Source organism: Pygocentrus nattereri, chromosome 6 (genome assembly GCF_015220715.1).
Source record: "Pygocentrus nattereri isolate fPygNat1 chromosome 6, fPygNat1.pri, whole genome shotgun sequence".
In the NCBI taxonomy this organism is placed as follows: Eukaryota; Metazoa; Chordata; class Actinopteri; order Characiformes; family Serrasalmidae; genus Pygocentrus; species Pygocentrus nattereri.
Genome location: NC_051216.1, coordinates 26,791,446 through 26,811,017, shown reverse-complemented (window position 1 = coordinate 26,811,017; position 19,572 = coordinate 26,791,446). Strand labels below are relative to the sequence as shown.

The window sequence follows — 19,572 nt, the reverse complement described above, 5'->3', positions numbered from 1 at the left end:
CAGGCGCGTGCGTAACAGCGGATGAGCTGCAAACTCGAAACATCTTCACGAAAACATCTCCACGACGTTGTCGTTGATTTCTCTCTGCTTTAAAATGTGCTTTTTGATGTTTCCAATCTAGACAAGAATCAGCATCTATCTTAATAATAACTGACTTATTATCCTTGTTAAATTCTGTATTCAATGAAAGCTGTAATCACAGAAAGGCTCTTAACGCCTCTTCGTAATGCATACATTTCACTTGACTCGTGTGTCTCTCGATATTTCTTGCTTATCCCTGTATCTTTTGTGCTTCACTGTATTGATATCGATAAAACACGCATGTATCATCGCCATAGGTATCATCTAAATTGTTTAAATTGTGCTGTAAGTGCTGCAGGAAGCATATTTTCATTTTTATTTTCTAATCTAATATCGACCATCCGCCAGATCTTTTACACCTTATTAATCATTAATAATAATAATGTTGTAGGGAAGCCCCCCCCCCCCCCCCCCAAATAATGCAACGTTGTGGCTCTTTATTACATTTAAATATTAAAATTTAAAAAATGGAATATTTAAGATAATCTGGGAGATTTTTTCGCAGGAATTGTGCATCTGTTTGGACGCTAGAGGGCAGACTGGCTCATTAAATAACTGGCCAGTCACAAAAGTATAACGTACAATCAAACAGTGCACTCAGTGTCCCATAGGGGGATGTGCAGCCTATAGCTGAATCCCAAACGCACCTCTACAGTGCTCTTGTCTAGAACATCACTGATGGAATATTATCTAGGACACAGGTAGAAGTTTCAAAGCACGTAGGACATGTGACACATACTAAACAAGTGTAATATAACAAGGATGGTTATATTATTTGCAAAATAACAGAACCTGTCATTTTCTCAATAAGCCAGCAGATCCACACTTAGCTGGCCTAAACTGATGGGGCTGTATGCCTTTTCTTTCTTTCTTTTTTCTTTTTTTTGAGGTTTTACCTCCTGCTTTAGGTGTGAAAAACACACAAAGCAGGTGAAACATGCTGTCCTTTCTGAGTCTGACTAATGTTTTGTTGTCCTCTCTGGAGAATCTCAGAACACAGGATGGACTGTTTTAAACACGCTTAAAACAGGTGCTTGTGTACTCATCCCAAACACACACACACACACACACACACACACACACACACACACACACACACACACACACACACACACACACACACACTCATTTAGTTGTTTTAAATAAAGTCTTATTTTCATATTTTATCATATGTGAACTTTATTTACAGATTTTACATACTGTAATACAAAGTCATTGATTTGTTATTTTGTATTTCATTTCATTTAATATACAATTCAAAGACCAACCAATTATCATCATCTCCTCTAATATATTTAGTGTCAGGTCCATAAACATTTGGACATTGACTGTATTGTTTAACTATCGCTGTTGTCAGAACAAAACCTTGTATCTCCATTTTTGTTGTTTTTCAGTTCTGACCGAATTTATAAGTACCTATTGCCCTTTACATCGTGTGTACATTTCATGATGAATGGACCAAAAGTCTCGTTCCATTGACTTACATTAAAAGTAAAGTAGTTTTTTTCCTTCTTCTGTAAAGTTATCATTTTGGAGATATGATGAAGGTTTTGTTCTGACAACAGGTATATTGAAGTTTAAATTAAATAATGAATATGTGCTAAGTGAATGAATAAGTGCACCTTCAGCTTTAATTTGAGGGTAACTACATCCAAATCAGGTGTATAGTGTACAGTGAAAGAACAGTTTTCAACAACCATTTAACAGCAAATACATAGTAGCTCCCTATATTTAGGGTCTTACAACTAATCGGACAAACTAACAAACGTAAATTAAATTATCAGGTTTAATATTTGGTTGCAAATATTATGTAGTCCATGTCTGCCTGAAATCTGGAACCCATAAATCTCACCAGATGCTGGACTTTTTTTCTGCTGATTATCTACCACAGGCCTTTACTACAGCTCTCTTCAGTTCCTGTTTTTGTTTTCCAGTGCTGTTTTTGCAGCACATTGTCTTACGTTTTGACTTCATCCAGTAAAGTGCAGCCTCAGTTACATACAGGTCAGGTGACTAACAATTGCAAAACATTCCCCTTTGTTGCCTTAAAAAGTCTTGGGTTGCTTTCACAATCATTGCCATCCAATGATTTTTGAAGCATTTGACTGAGTCTGAGCAGACAATATAGCCCTATACACTTTGGAATTCATCCTGCTGCTTTTGTCAACAATTAAAATCAATAAATACAAAGGAACCAGTTCCACTGGCAGCCAATCATTCCCATGCCACTTCACTATGCTTTAAAAGCTTTACAGCGTTCTTTTGTAAGAATGTACCAAATAGTTGATTTGGCCACACCTAATACTTATCTTACTGATGGGTTTGTTTTAATTTTTAAGATCTTATTTTACTGGTAGAGATAACTCTTTGCACGTCACAGTAAGAGTTAACAGATATACATTGCAAATGCAAATGCCATTTGAAATAATGAGGGATTTACACACCTGGCCCTGAATTCCTACACTGTTCACCCAATTTGGATGTAAATACCACCAAATTAAAGCTGAAAGTCTGCATTTGGACATTTGATATGCAGTGACAGCTACAATAAAATTTTCAGGATAAAATATTTATGGACCTGGCTGTTTGTATTTATATATATAAATATATATATATATATATACAGCAACTCCTGGTTTGACCAATCAGTGCTTCATTAAATTGTGCCCATGATGTAATTGATGATGTTAACAAGTCTCTGTGGTGGCTGTGAAGGTGTCAAGTAAAAATATGGACCCAAGAAATTCTTGTCACTTTTTATTGCTTTTATGTTTATTTGAATTATGAATATGATTTTATTCTAATGTATGTTGTGATAAACTCACTGCTGAGGTAAATTGTTAAAAAATTTGCTTACATGCCTAAAACTTTCACACAGTACTGTATTTGTATATGTAAGGATGCATAAAAATGAGAAATCAAACATGACTGGTGGGCCAAAGGAAATGAATATATACTTTGATGAAGTGAGCTTTAAGCGTTTAACTTGGGCCATAATATATACACATACACACACTGACCAGTTTATTAGGAACTTCTTGTATCTACACTTAGCTCCACTTATCATATAGAATATAGATGCACGTTATAGATCTACAGACTGTAGACCAGCTGTTTCTCTCATCTGGTCAGGAACCCCACAGGACCACTGTAGCACAGCAGCACTGCTCTGATCCACTTGTACCAGCATAACACACACTAACACAGCACCACCACGTTAGTGTCACTGCAGTGCCGAGAAAGACCTACCACCCAAATAATACCTGTTCTGTGGTGGTCCTGCGGGATTCCTGACCATTGAAGAACAGGGTGAAAGGGGACTAGCTAGCAAAGTTAGAAATAGAAACTACAAAGTGCTCATATGTGAAGCTGATAAAATGGACAATGAGTGTACATACAAGGAGGTGTTCCTAATAATTATATATATATATATATATATATATATATATATATATATATATATATATGTGTGTGTGTGTGTGTGTCTGTGTGTGTGTACATAGCTACTTACCATTTTATAATCCACAATATTGCTTAGATAAATCTGAATTATAAATAGATACAAACTGTTTATGTTTGAATTCAGTTTCTACTGAATCATTATGCCAGAAATGTTTCTGTAATAAAACAACTTTGTGATGTGGTAAACCTGAGAACATAACCTATAATATAGAAGGAAAGGGCTGTTTGCACGGGCGTTGGATTGGAGGAGGAAGGACAATATAAGGCCCTTTACATATACACTGCTCAATAAAATAAAGGGAACACTCAAATAACACATCCTAGATCTGAATGAATGAAATATTCTCATTGAATACTTTGTTCTGTACAAAGGTGAATGTGCTGACAACAAAATAACACAAAAATCATCAATGGAAATCAAATTTATTAACCAGTGGAGGCCTGGATTTGGAGTCACACACAAAATTAAAGTGGAAAAACACACGACAGGCTGATCCAACTTTGATGTAATGTCCTTAAAACAAGTCAAAATGAGGCTCAGTATTGTGTGTGGCCTCCACGTGCCTGTATGACCTCCCTACAATGCCTGGGCATGCTTCTGATGAGGTGGTGGATGGTCTCCTGAGGGATCTCCTCCCAGACCTGGACTAAAGCATCCACCAACTCCTGGACAGTCTGTGGTGCAACGTGGCGTTGGTGGATGGAGCGAGACATGATGTCCCAGATGTGCTCAATCAGATTCAGGTCTGGGGAACGGGCGGGCCACTCCATAGCTTCAATGCCTTCATCTTGCAGGAACTGCTGACACACTCCAGCCACATGAGGTCTAGCATTGTCCTGCATTAGGAGGAACCCAGGGCCAACCGCACCAGCATATGGTCTCACAAGGGGTCTGAGGATCTCATCTCAGTACCTAATGGCAGTCAGGCTGCCTCTGGCGAGCACATGGAGGGCTGTGCGGCTGGCTAACCGTTTGTGCAGACACATGCTCATTTGACCTGCTGGAGGTCATTTTGCAGGGGTCTGGCAGTGCTCCTCCTGTTCCTCCTTGCACAAAGGCGGAGGTAGCGGTCCTGCTGCTGGGTTGTTGCCCTCCTACGGCCTCCTCCACGTCTCCTGGTGTACTGGCCTGTCTCCTGGTAGTGCCTCCAGCCTCTGGACACTACGCTGACAGACACAGCAAACCTTGCCACAGCTCGCGTTGATGTGCCATCCTGGATGAGCTGCACTACCTGAGCCACTTGTGTGGGTTGTACACTCCGTCTCATCTTACCACGAGTGTGAAAGCACCACCAACATTCAAAAGTGACCAAAACATCAGCCAGAAAGCAGAAAGGTACTGAGAAGTGGTCTGTGGTCCCCACCTGCAGAACCACTCCTTTATTGTGTGTGTCTTGCTAATTGCCAATAATTTCCACCTGTTGTCTATTCCATTTGCACAACAGCTGTGAAATTGATTGTAAATCAGTGTTGCTTCCTAAGTGGACAGTTTGACTTCACAGAAGTTTGATTTACTTGGAGTTATATTGTGTTGTTTAAGTGTTCCCTTTATTTTTTTGAGCAGTGTATATACCTACACCTGTGCTGACTCTTTCATCCTCCATCTTCCATCTGTCCACCCACACAAACATACATCTCTTTTTTGCTAGCCAACTCAAAGCACTTCTTGAAACATAATTATCTACTATGTTCTCCTATATGAGTCTCAGTCCATAGTCTTGTCACTCCATGCCAGAGATTTCCTCTTTGCCAACTCCATCCAGGAAGGTTGTCCACTATCACTGATGGGCTGGAGAGGTGGCGATGATGATGAAGGTGGTGATGAAGATGGCACTGTTTTCTTCTGCCACTTGTCCTCTTTGTCCAGTCGCATGGAACCAGAGGAAGCTGCTGATTCTGAGGTATATGTAAAGTCAGGTATAAACATACAAATGCTGAATTCATGCCATGTAAACAGTTGCTTATTTTGTCTTCCCACAAACAAACACACATGCTTTATGTCTGTACCTGTTAACTTACTGTGACTGGACATGGCTCTAAATGCAGTCAGAGACTGAGGATGGTTTTGGAACTCTGGTGTAGATGTTTGGTCTTCTACCTATTAACGTATCATAAAGGATATAAAGGTCATGAACCATGTGGAAAAGCTGGTCCTGCTATGAAAAAAGTAGCGTACCATCGCTGTTATAACAAAACCTCATATTTCTGTTTTGTGTAACAAGTTGATATTCAAATTGTGTTAAAAACAAAAAAAAAATGGAACAATTATCTTTCAAGTTTTGATATGACAGCACTGATATGCATTATACTTCAACAAAGACAACAAAACAAGAGCTTCACCTGGCTTGTATCAAGTGTTTGGTTCTCCCATCTTTCAGTAAGTAAAGCTTTGCTCCCCAGGCCTCCTGCACCTTGTGTTGTACCTTCTATTGGGCCTTTCCACTGGGGCAATGGTGTCCGATTTGCTTTTCCTAAAGGTGTGGAGGATACACCTCCACCCATTTGAGGGCTGGGCTGTGAGAATAGAGAAACTGATTCTTGAGGCATCTGATGAGGTGCAAATTTTGTGCTTGATGACAGATGAAGGGAAGTGTTTTGAGTTGCACGTAGGTTAGACTGTGTGGTAGATTGTGTTACCTGAGATTGTGTCTGGTTTAATGGCTGGGAAATTGACTGTTTTGCTGTGCGAGTGCTGAAATGGGTGGTAGATGTGTACATTGCTGTTGATTGCACTGGTTTTGTAGCAGAATGAGTGGTTGCTGAACTAGCTGCAGGCAGTTGTCCTGATCTAGCACTGAGCTGTGTTCTTTGTGCTTGACTGGTGGTTGAAAGAGTTCGCTTTAATGGAAAATCTACAACTCCTGAATGACCTGTGGTTGGCTCAGCTGGTCTGAAGGAAAACTGCATGCCTGGGGTCTGATTAGCATGTGCTGCCCTTACAGATGCTTGTGTGGCTGATGGTTGAGTAGAAGTAACATGTTGTTGTCTTACAGAGGGTTGTGTAGCTGATAGTTGATGTATGGGCATTGCAGGTCCTGCACTGGGGTGTAAAGTTGACGTCAGAGTTTGTGGTGTCGTAGCAGCTATATTCGTTGATCGTGTGGTTGTCTGCAGGCTAGAAAAATCAGGCAGTCTGCTTGTAAACAGCTGCTGGAGGCTCCTAGTCTTTTCTCGGGCCATGCTCATCCAGGACAGCTCAGATGAATTCTCCTGTGGTTGTTTTACAGATGTAGGAATAGGGATGTTCTCAACTGAGCACACTTGTGTGACCTCTTTAGGGGTCAAGGACACTGGTGTGCTCTCTTTAGGAAGCGAATGTACAAGCTTAGTGCCTTTAATAAGTGAAGATGAGGGCTGAGCTGGGGTTCCCAAATCTGCAATAAATGTCAGTTAGGCATACCTTTAGTGCACAAGAAATTTTATAACTAAACATTTTGCTGTAAATTGTGTATTACAAAATTTCAAATAGTAATTAACAATGTGAGATTGGAATTAGAAAATTTGGCTCCAGACATGTGATCTGCAATCTACAGAATCAAAGCAGGATTCTGCTACTGTTATGACGTCAAGCTTGTAACTATTGAAGAACTCTTTTGGTGTTATATGGTAAAACATACATCACATTCTCCATTAGTCTGAAGAACCATTTCACCATGAAAAGAACCATTTAAGCATGAAATGGTTCTACATATAATTCATTGTTCTAAATAGAATTATTGTCTTTACTAATGAACCCCTGAAGAACCATTTTATACACTGTGCATATTTGACTGCTGCTGCTACACCTATACCAACATGTCATGGCATTATTATAAATGACTCATTGTGCTAAATAGCCATATGCCTATTGCTTTTTATTTATTTATTGTTTGTTTGTTACCTCTTTAAATAGACAAATAATTTTTGGTAAAGAATTTTAATTGTCAGTTTGGCCCATTACAGAGCAAATAATATTATATGGCATCTTTGGCTCATAGAACGTATGTTTATTTTAGTCCACACAGTGTGAGTTTCAGGTTTGAAAAAGGGCTACTAAAATTGTCCATCCACCAAAGGAAAATCAGCCACCCACCAATTTGGCTGTAAAGAAACTATGATTGGCAATAATAAAATGTGACTGGTGCATCTCTAATATTATTGGTAATTAAAATGACCAGCTATGAGCGTGATCTTGGGTCTACATTTCCTTTTAAGAAACAGTGAGTCTTTATCAGGTTTGAAGGCATATTATTTAATAGTTAATGGTGATATAACTTCCTTGTCCTTTCTGATTATCTTAAAAGCAATGCTGAAAGGAGGGCAGACTAATAAAACATATGTCACTGCAGGAAGATGGTCTGTCATTACACAGTAGAAGCACAGAAAGTTCATTTGAAGTAAACTCTCCACTATCTTCATTTTGTTTGTTTTGTTGAGTAAAGCCTAACGGTGAGACTGTAAACAGTGAGCGGGGCAAAGTTTAATTTGGAAACTGAAGGACACAGATCTGATGGGACCAATGGCTTTTTGAAATCTCTGACTCAGACTGCTTTCTAACATAACTAAGAAAATACATCTCTTTATCTTGGAGAAGCTTTTGATAATGTCTCTGTTCTGAACACGTGGTCTCTTTAGTTTGTGCTTTCAGCTGGACACCTATGTTTGAAATGATTTAAAAAAAGAATACTTACCATCCAGTCTAATGGGAGTAGTTTTCTCTTTTTCTCTGCTGGCACTCTGAGGTGGATAGCTAGAGACCTGGGCAGAGATGAGGGCCTCAGTCTTATGGATTGGAGACTTTTTGGACTCTGTGGCAGCCATGTTTCCTGTTATAGGTCCCATGCTGCTGTCTTTTTGGCCTTCGGCTATAGGGGCTGTAGATTCCATCATCCAGTATGGGTTCAGCGTGCTGACCTCAGCACTGTGCTCCTTCACTCTGAACTCTGACTGGGTCTTGTCTGCACGTAACTTTAGAGAAAGAGATGTAGTGCGCAGCTTCACCCCAAATGCATTCCTTTCTTCTTCCTCTTTTCCCTCCTCATTAACTTCATTGCCTTTCAGGTCTTCACCTGCCTCATCTGCCTCCTCGACTCCCTCCTGAACCTCCTCCTCTGTAGCCTCTACTCCTGTCTCTTGTGTTTCACTTCCTCGACTGTCTCCTTGTTCTTGGCCAGTAGAGACAGTTGCGGTTGGATCTCTCAGCTTGGTTGGTACCGCTGGACTGCTGGCAGCTCTCTCATTTCTTTGTGATTCTGTGATACAAAATGGGTCCTTTCCTGCTGTCCTTACCTGTACACTCCTGAGGTGATCCTGTGTTTTGAGGTTTATTGAAGAAATAGGTGGGGGTGCAGGCTCTCTCTTAGCCCCTGCTTGAGCCACCCCTCCAGTGAAACTTCCAGTTCTCTGCCTCTCATGACTTTTGGCTGAAGAGACCGAAAAATGGAAAGACCCAGAGATGGGCCTTTGCCAATTTACAGACTCCTTCTGTAGTTGGACCTCATCATGACTGGGTGGTGGTATTGTAGAGATTTGCCGTAGATTCCTTTCCACAACCTTGTCATCTAATGGAGTTGTGTTTTTTCTCAGTGATGGTTGCCTTGGAGTCACTTCACCAGCTGAGGCCTGTGGGAACACCAGAGGCTTGTCTGCAGGATGATCTTCAGCTGAGCTTACAGTTGACACTGTGCTTTCTTGGGTACTCTTTAGTTTGGAGCTAAATGGACTCTCTCTCAAGTCTGCACTCCGCTTCTTGCTGGTTGGCACAGCTGAGTTAGCAGTGATAGCCTCAGGCCTCTGGCTGGATGCTGCTTCTCTGGTTGGTGTCTGCTGCTTCAGGACAGGGTGCTGGAGGGAAGTGTTAGTGGGTGAGACGCTTCCTTCTGACAGACTCATAGCAGGGCTGGGGTAACCATCTGCAGTACCCACCAAAGATTTTAGAGGAGAGGCAGAAAGAAGGCTTTTGATTGGAGGAGCACTAAGCACCTCCCCTGGCCTAATAATCTGTGAGGAGTAGGAACGGACGCGGGTCATCTCCTTGGTAACAGCAGCTCCTTCTTCTTCTTCACTTTCAGTGAGAGGCCGTTCCAAGTTGTTCATACTCTCTGAGCGAGGTCTGCATCCAGCCTGCCCAGTGAGAAGATGTTGTTTTACTTAACTATAATTAAACTAAACATTTGTTGTAATCCTGAGATCAAAAGAATATTTGAACCAGAAAATTAATTTAATGACATGGCTCTACATGTAAGTGCTTTTGCCATGGCAAGTAATGAAGCTTAACAGCTTTGTGGAAGAATTAAGAAAAGTAAACCAGCCTGACTCACTGAGGTGGGCAGTCTTCTGCTCTTAGTACTGGCTCTCTGATTACGAGGCTTAACGGACATCCGGTGCCGGGCAGCAGAGTTGTCTAGGCAGGGGATAAACTGGGCAGGGGTGCTGAAGTCCACCCCAGGGCCAGGCACAGAGGTAGAGACAGGAGCTGGTGTGGGGCTGATAGGCCGAGGCAAAACTGGCTGGGCTGAAGGCTCCATGGGGGACTGGATTACAAACATAGGACAAAATTTCATTTGATTCATTTAAGAATGCATCAGAACTTTGGCTGTCTGCCCAGCTGCTATTGCCAGAAAATACAGAGGTGGAGGAAGAATCAGGCAGGCATGGATGCAATTCCTCTGACAATATGACTGAGTGATTTACTTAAACGGGAACTGCACCTTTTCAATACTTTTCAAAATTTCAACATAATGAAATCATTAAGATATGAACAAAGTTATTCAAAGTGGTTTGATTCGAAATGTTCCATTATAGAGAAAATTACACAGTCAGAATTGTTGATTGTGGTTGTGATAGGAATCAGCTGTCAGAAGAATTTAATGCCTCTAAAAGCAGCATCACAGAAAGTTATTACTCAAAACACGTGCAAACATGCTGCTTCAAGTCTGAGACATTGTATTACCACAGTTCTGAGATTTAGGCTTACAGCATACTTTTTCAAATTGGTTCATGCTGGAAAGTACATGTAGGGAGATGTAAGGAAAAAGTATTCAGGAAAAACCCATATTTTTTAGATTTACCACAATCTTAGAATTATTATTATTATAAAACCAAATATCTCCAAAAAAAGGAACTGTACCGGAGACAGTAAAAACTTTTTTTTGCTTTTAATGTAAGTTAATGTAAAGAGATTTTATTCTAAACAAACAATGCAGAGAACAGCTGCCATTCACATATAACATAGTGAAATAAAAACTGTGGATAAAACATTTTTCTTTGGATAGTGATGATATAAAAATTCAAAAATTCAAAAAGACATTGTTGGTATTGGATTGTAAATAAAATGGCTATATTTGGGTTGTAGACATCACAATGCTTGGTTCTTCTCACCACCACTGTAAAGGAATCTGAGTTGGTAAAAAACACGCAGAATGGATTTGTTTATATCTCAATTACACAGAAATGTAGAAAAAATTTTTAGATTTTTAATGCCAACAAATTGATAATTTAAAAGTCAAGATGAATAAACTTTCAAATTGTTGGATTTATGTTTGTCACAGGTCTGCATCCTTGATTATAAAGATCTAGGAATAGTAGTATTATGAATAATTATGACAGGTAAATATTTTCAGAATTATGTGAACCTTCATGGTTGCACCACCTGAGACTGTAGGAGCAGTAAGTATACAATGGAGTCAGAAGAATAAGAGAGCTGAGACAAAAAGTGATGGTACCTGTTCTTCTTCTTCACTTCCTGTCCCACCTAAACTTAATGAGCTGTGGTTCCTGGGAGGAATGAGAAACTACAAGGGTAATGGGGAGGGAGGGGTTTAGTCACATAAACTATGGTATGACAGTAACATAAGTAACACACTCTGAAGGTGCAAGAGATGGAGATGGAGAGTGCAGCAATATACAGTACCTATATGTCATATTGAAGGCTTTACAAGATTTGTAATGAAAGATGTTCAAGGAAAAAATATGGGGATATAAATATGAAAAAGACTGGGTGGGTCTTTTAGAGAATGTATTCTGTGGTGGAAATTATAACAGGTCACCTTGTATGGCATGTTCTTGGGTATTCCCAAGATTTCAGGAGGGCTGTGAGGAAGTCCATCATCTTCTGAGCTTCCACCAGGATCTTCAGAGCGTTTAATGGGCAACACCAGAGGAGGTGGGCCGAGATGTATGTTCTGCTGCTGTAGCTTCATCTAATCAAACATAACAATGATCATACAGTCCACAGTTTCTTGTAGTTTTCTATTTCTTGTTAGAAAAACCTTTTGTAGCATTTTCTCTCAGCATGCAGCTATGAAACACACTTAGAAAGAGAATCCAAAGTCTGAGTGTGTAAATATACTGACCTGCAATGCTCGTATTTTTCCGTGGATGTTCTCCTGAGAGAGAACCCTTTGTGGCTCAGGGTCTGGCTGGCACTGGTCTGACAGAAAGATACTGTCGTGTGACAATGCTCTGGATCCCAGCATGCTCTGGGAACATCTAAGGGGAAATGTCAAAAATTTTAGGCAGTCAAAAATAATAAATTAGAGTTGACCATATCAAACTTTAAAAATGCAAAGGACATAAAACATACTGAATAAAAATGCAATCATAATCAGAACAGGTAATGTTTCTCACTTATAGTTGTCTTCGAGGTTCCGAATGCCTTCCATGATGTCACTAGCTGACTGACTCTGCTTCATCACTCCTTCGTTTTCCTTCCTCTTCATCTTCCCAAATAGCCTCGACTTCAAGATCTGCAACTTAGGCTTCTTCTTCCCTAAAGACAACACCAATGTAATGTTACAATAAAATACCAGGAATGCATCATAGTTGTAAAGTGGGGAACAAAACTCAAGGGTGGATTCTTTGCACAGATATTGTTATAAATAAATAACTGCAGTGTATTAATGATCATTTAATAACTTTCTGAAAAATGTTCAATGAAGCACCTGACCGCCCTTGTTTACATTTTTAAAAGTAAAATATTTACAAATAATACATACTGTTCTCATGACAAGGTCTGTTCTTGTCTTTTGATACTGCATTCCAAGATTGATATCCTAATTTTGTTGGTTTTGTTGGTTGGTTAATTGAACAAACACTGGGGTAACACATAGCATGTGTGTATCATTAAGTATTGCGTAGCCCTGTTAACGTCATACTGATTCTCCTCAGATTATGTGGAATGCAGTCTTGGGCAATATAAACATGCTTGATTAGATAATTATTCACAATTAGAAAATATTACATATAATTGGACAACATTTAGCAATACTTTTGTAGTTCTAATTTTAGCTGTTTTGTGAGATCGAGCATACCATGTACAACTGGCACAAGCATATCAAATGGAACATTAACCCACTATAATGAGACACTCACTACTAACTTTTATTTGATTTAATAGCTTTTAATGAAAGTCACAATTAAATCCATTCAATTTCGGGTCCATTGTAGGTCATTTCAGATTTCATTTACTCTTGAAAAAATATTTTAAAATATGTATTATTGACCTTAGCATGTTTCCAATAATAACTAATCCAAAAGAGAAATAAAGCAGAAATACATTTAGTAAGGACATTTAAACAATAAATATTATTAGACATTATACTGAGCTGATCAGGAAACATTCCAGGGACGTTCTGACCTGTTAAGTCTTCACTGTTCCCTCCCTCCTGGTCCCCTGTGGCCTCCATAGCACTCTTCTTCACTGCTAACAAAATTAAAAAAGGATAAAATTAGAGAGTTGAGTAAGACAAGATGTGAGACACAGACAGGAGATGAAGACCAAGAGAACAAGAATAAGAAGTCGACCTATAGCATTGTTAAATGCTTATGGCTTTTACAAGGCTGCCTGATAAGACGAAGCAGAGCTTTCCCATAAGCAAACAGGGCTCAAAGGTTCTTTCTCATTAGTGTTATTCCCGTCTTCTATCTAGTTCAGATTGTTATGACTGTGCTGCTTCTGCTATTATGGTACAGTGTGGCTAAAGCCAAGCTTTTTGAATGATTTTAAAGATGTCTCTATTTATAACTGTAAAACACTGTGATTATTTTACCATGTCATCAACTCAGTTATATGTGTGTTGTCACACACACCGTCCTCTTTGTTTTTGTTCACATGTGTAGCCCAAAATGGTCAGTTTAGCAGATGTGTTTTTTCCCAGGTGGTGGGAACTGCATGTCTTCTCTATCTCATGTACATCAAAGACCTTTCCTCTGACAGCTGTACTTTCTTATCACTGACCACACCTTGATAACAGCAGCGTGTAATGGTGGAGAACAGCATGCAAAGTCCACCAGGCCTGAACTGCACTGTTTTCACATGTAAACAGTGGCCGTACACTGTGGTTACCCTGTCTAAGCTCTGCCATAAGTAGCCATACACTATGTGAAACGAGCTTTTCTTCAATCATTTTTTTTTATATTTTCCAGTGTATATGGCATAAATCAGCTCTCTTAGTTCAGAAAAAGTGGGTCAGCTCTCCAAGAATAACATATAAAGAAGGCTCTTGTAACATAACCTCCAGTTGTGTATATGAACATTTGAACATGTATGTGTATGTGTGTCTATGTAAAATGTGCAGACTGATGTGAGGATCAGACAGGCTGATCACTGACATGGCCTTTCACTCCATGGTCAGTGAGATGCAAATTTAAATGGACCAATTGGTACTGCTGCATTACTATCCAAAAATCTCTGATTACATTATCATTTCATCCTTGACAGAGCATTGCTTTACATAATCATCATTTGAATTAAGTCTTTGCATTCACCTTGTGCTAAAGCTGTATGTATTACATCCCTACATCTTTAAAGAACTTAACTACATATTAAACTACAGTGTCTAAAATCATGCAGATATAGGCCAGCATGGGGATATGGGAGTAAAACGTGATCTCAGTGATTTTGACTGTGGCTTGATTCCCAGTGCCAGATCGGCTGGTTTAAGTATTTCTATAACTAGTGATCTCCTGTGATTTTCACCCGCAACAGTCTCTGGAATTTACCCAGAACCGCATAATAAAGACAAAATGTCCAGTGAGCAGCAGTTCTTTGGATGGAAACACCTTGTTTATGAGACAGTAAATTGAAAATGGCCAGTCTGGTTTGAGCTGACTAGGCTACAGTAACTGAGATAACCCCTCTATACAACTGTGGTGAGCAAAAAAGCATCTCAGAATGAACAAGATGTTCCACATTGAGGTGGATGGGCTACAATAGCAGATGACCATGTCAGGTTCCACTTCTGTCAGCCAAGAACAGAAAAGTGAGGCTGCAGTGGGCATAGGCTCACCAAAACTAGACAGTAGAAAACTGGAAAAATGTAGTTTGGTGTGATGAAACTTGATTTCTGCTGAAGCACATGGATAGTAGAATTAGAATTTGGTGCCAACAGCATGAATCCATAGACATAACATGCCTTGTGTCAGCAGTATATGAACCAGTTTATGTAAGAGCAACATAATTAAATATATGTGAGTGTCCCTCTGTCTCCATGTTCCTCGATCCTGGTCTTTTACATTTTAATATTTACCCTGCTCTAACACATCCACTTCAACTTATCAACTCATTAACAAACCTTTCCTGGGTTGACATGGGTGTGTTAGAGCAGAGTTAAGAACCATAGCTCTGCATAATTGCTTACATGAGCAAAGGAACAAAAATCATTTTAACTGCAAGATAAAAAAAACAAAAAACACTTCACTTACCCTGCCCGAGAAAATGTCTCTCTCCCCTGTCTCTCACGTTGAGTTTTTCTTTTTAAATGAGTTTTGTCACTGAAGCATTGTCTTCATTATAGAACAGTGCTGGGAGATTGACAGAATCAGAGAGAAAGAGGGCAAAAGAAAAGTGCCAGGCAATGAAGTAAAAGGCCAATAGTAGAATTTTTTTTTTTTTGATATTTTGACAATTGAGTCCTGGGTGCCACACATACATACTCACACCCTCTATTACATTATTGACACACACCAGGCAGCACGCGTAAGCTTCTTATGAAATGCTAAACTGATTTGGAGCGCAGGAATGAACACAGAGGTTGCACTGTGCTGGCTGGGCAATGGCATCTTTTACACATCACCCTAACACACCACACCACATGGCACTCAGACTGTCTGTGTAGGATATGCAGGAATACCTGCAGAAAGCATTGTTAATCTCTGCGAAGCATCAATCCATCCATCCATTTTCTAAGCCGCTCCTCTGACAGATGAAATTTGCATTGCCAGTTATTTTCAGAGTAGAAAACCTTCTTCTGAAGGAACACAAAGAGTTCTTCAATGTCGTAATCTTTTGGCTAAGTTTAGCCTCAACCTGAGGGACATTTTTAGCCTAAATTCTGCTTTAATGATATTGTGTTTGTGATTACTTGGACTTTGCCAAAATGCACGTAACTCCTAATGAAAGCGTAATGGAAATATCACTGTTATGGTAACTGAATAACGAGAAGTGTTATGCAGTTTCATTGACACTCTTCTGTTTTTGTATGCAAAGAGTCTGTCTGCTATCGTTCAGTACTGATAACATTTTCACGTCTATGTAAAACACCTTAGCTTTGGTCAACATCTAAAAGGACGTTGTGCCTCCCTGCGAATCTAAATTAACAAATGAGTTTAATTGCCATTGACATTACAAGGGAAAAGTAAAAAATGACCAAAAATAACAGAAGATTCTTATTACAAATTCATTAAGATCATTACATCATTAAAATCTGGTTACTACTGCAGACTGAGCTGGATGTGTGGAATGGAGGGAGTTTATGTTGGGGTTAGATCAGGGTTTCCTGCGTGAACTGAGCCTCAATCAGCCTTTATGCTATATAAATATCCTTACAGCCTGAAAAATTAATCCAGTTCTCAGCTGACATCTACTTACAGACATGTGCCATTCTATAGGAGGTACAACAGCACTGAAATCACACACACACACACACACACACACACACACACACACACACACACACACATATGTACATACATATATATATATATATATATGTATGTATATGTGTGTGTGTGTGTGTGTGTGTGTGTGTGTGTGTGTGTAACCTACTTAAGACAGAACACGGTAGTGCACTGTTCATTGTCTCTCTTTTATTTATATAGTATGCTCACCATTATTTTCAAAACATACAAACATATCATTTATCATTTATTTAGTCCATACTTTCCACATATGGAAATTAAGCTGCAAAACAGCCTCTTTTGAATTCATGGTTTTTGCAATGTCACAAAAACCAACTCATTTACATATTCTCTTCAGCCTTCAGAGGTTTAGCTCCACCTACACATACGTTATAAGGAGTGTTTCAGCCCAGATTGCCTTTGAATGAGGTACAATACAGAGCCAATCAAAACAGCCTGTTTAATTCTAGACATAAAGAGAGGCTGGGAAAGTCATGGAGAAATGAATGATGACTATTTCTAGTACACAATCCCACACAAACGTCATAAAAAATCCAAGAAAAATGCAGGATACAGCACACAACTGGATAAGCAAACACAACTGCACTGAACATATGACTGCATTCTGGATATTGTGCAAACTATTCCAAGAGCTCAAGCTGCTTGTAGTAAAATACAAAGCCTAGCATGGCAACAGTTAATCCATTAGCTGTGCATTAACCCTCTCACAACAAAATGCCATTCACTTACTCATTCGTTCATCTCTGTCTCCTATTATCTGGCTCCGGATGGAACACTTTATATCCAGCACAGCACAAAGCACAGAGCAGCTTTGCCCCAGATACACAGCACAAATCTGTGCCAGGATCAGGAGTTGTCCGCAAATCCCCCTCCTTTCCTCCTCCTACTGAACAAAAAGTCAACACGACATCTGGGTGACTTTCAGCTACCCTACATTATGTGTCTGGACTTTAGGTCTAATCCAAGCTGCCATTTTACTACATCTTACACTGATGTAGGGACTCATGAAAGCTCACAACCAGCAATGATCTATTTTAATCTGCTCTGTTAATAAGGAGCCACCCTCCTCCTCTTTATTAACACATACTTTCCTTAAGTAGGCTACTCTGCTGACACAACACAGGCTAAAGACGTGACTGTGTGGTCACATTGGCAGGATCTCCATTTGTAGCTGTGTATTTATGATGTTTTTGGTCACTCATGGTGTTAGCAGGTAACCGATACTGTAACCACGTATTTCTTTGCTTGTTTATTAATGACTAAAATAAATGTAACTATATTGAACATCATGGCATTTAGGTGTTAGCAATCAGCCATCTTTACAATCTGCTCCACTGCATAAAAGATGATTAATTTGTTATTTAGAGACTCGCTCCATTTTTCTTTTCTTTTTTTTCCTCTTCTCGAGAAAAAAAATGAGATGAGGAGCGCATATCGAGATTAAGGGCGATTATAGATTTAATCCCCTCCCGCTGGGCATACAGGCGGTTATTTCATTGAAAAAGGCGTTTTTTTTATTATTTTTATTCTAAAGCGAGGGTTAAAATATCTTCACCGTTCTGGTATATCAGCACATTATGTTTTATTCTATTAAGATGGATGCTCTAATTAAAGCCCACAGACTGAAGGTTTACCCATCTGGCTCCGTATCTCTCACTGTCAGGTCACTTTCAGCTCCAACTTTCAGCAGTAATAACTGCTGATGTATAAGGAACAGTAGCCCCGTCCAAATGAGACAGCGCGCTTCACTACGCTGACCCACAGCTACCACACACACCGGTACTGCTGAGTTAGGACCGCAGTCGAAGCCTGAACCAGAGACTAAATCGGACCTCAGCAGGCAGCCCGAGTTGTGGCTGTGTTCATGTTACTCACCTCTGACGACTCCGAAAGCACCACGGCTACTAGACAAAGTTTATCGGTCACTGGTTCAAAGTCTCTCTCTGCGCCTTGGCACGACTTTATCTCGGGCACTGAGTGCGGCTCTGCCAGGTGCTGAGAAGCAGCCAGTAACAGCAAACCGCTGCTTTCCTCCCAACACGGTGCGGTGACGTTCCCGTCGCCCCCTGTTCGAGCCACAGCGGAGAGGAGCTTACTCTACTGACCACTAGATGGCGGAAGCGATAAGCGTGAGAAACAGCTTTTTTCGCTTTTTCATCCTCCGGCGTCGGCTGCGTTTATCAAAACAGATTCCCCTCCACGGCAAACAGATTGAATATGTCGTGTCGAATAACAAAGACAGTTCCGTCGCACTGGAGACGTGATGGAAGTGAAAGTGACGGGGGGGGGGATTTTTGAGGCTAAACTGGCTCCGCTTTTTAACATTTCAACCTTTCAGCAATAAATTACAAGGCTCTGATGAACGTGGCTGGCTGCATAGATAGATAGATAGAAAGAGATAATAAATGTAAGTCCTATTTTGTGATACAGGGTGGAAATCTTATGACTGTTGAACCCTGTCAAAGACGGAGAAAACAACAAATAAATGATGAATGAGAAGCAAATTCACGAGCTTTTGAACTTAGCTTCCCTCGAGGCTTAAGTCGCGTCACATATCTTTTTATCATGTCGCTCAATGTGACATTTCTTTTTCTTTTTATGATTAATTGCTATGAATGGGTGGAAAGAAAAACTTTAAAAAGTTCTAAAAATGTATGTTTTTATATTCAGTTGATGTATTTGGTATTAATGTGGAACAGACACGTACAATGTGACCAAAAGCACCACAACCCTCTTAAATATGTGACTCGGGTGTTTTAGCCACACCCACTTCTAAAAGGAGTAGAAAATCCGGCACATGGCCATGTAATCTTCATAGACTAGTACTGGGACTAGAACGGGCCACGCTGGAGAGCTAATTTTAAACGTCGCACCATCAAAGGCCACTTTTGCCAGAAGTCAGTCTGTGAAATGTCTGCCCTGCTAGATCTGCCCAGGTCAACTATAAGTGCTTATATTGTGAAAAGGAAACGTCAATGGACAACAGCTCAGCCAAAACGTGGACCACGCAAACTAACAGAGCAAGGCTGCCGAGCGCATAACTGACTAGTGTGTAAATTTGCCTATGTTGTAATACTCACTAAGACTTCCAAACTGCTGGAAGCAACATTAAGATCAGCATCATAAAATGTG

At 39.9% G+C, this 19,572-nt stretch overlaps 1 protein-coding gene across 8 annotated transcripts; it reads right to left on the bottom strand.

The window, feature by feature from the left end:
* Positions 1 to 4,994: 4,994 nt before the first annotated feature.
* cracdla (cracd like a) lies at positions 4,995 to 18,497 on the bottom strand. Of its 8 annotated transcripts, XM_017704654.2 has the most exons (14): positions 18,316 to 18,497; positions 17,170 to 17,323; positions 15,226 to 15,324; positions 13,160 to 13,225; positions 12,151 to 12,292; positions 11,877 to 12,012; positions 11,571 to 11,723; positions 11,247 to 11,315; positions 9,843 to 10,055; positions 8,214 to 9,645; positions 6,181 to 6,917; positions 5,884 to 6,057; positions 5,551 to 5,641; positions 4,995 to 5,439 (listed from the first exon to the last, which is right to left on the bottom strand). In XM_017704654.2, the coding sequence occupies exons 4-14, from the start codon at positions 13,206 to 13,208 to the stop codon at positions 5,249 to 5,251; spliced, it is 3,387 nt and encodes a 1,128-aa protein (XP_017560143.1). In that variant the 5' UTR covers positions 13,209 to 13,225; positions 15,226 to 15,324; positions 17,170 to 17,323; positions 18,316 to 18,497; the 3' UTR covers positions 4,995 to 5,248. The 8 variants fall into 8 exon arrangements, with proteins under 8 accessions (XP_017560143.1, XP_037394931.1, XP_037394930.1 ...); XM_037539034.1 differs by having other exon boundaries at positions 5,884 to 6,917; positions 17,170 to 17,326; XM_037539033.1 differs by having other exon boundaries at positions 5,884 to 6,917.
* Between the last annotated feature and the right edge of the window lie 1,075 nt (positions 18,498 to 19,572).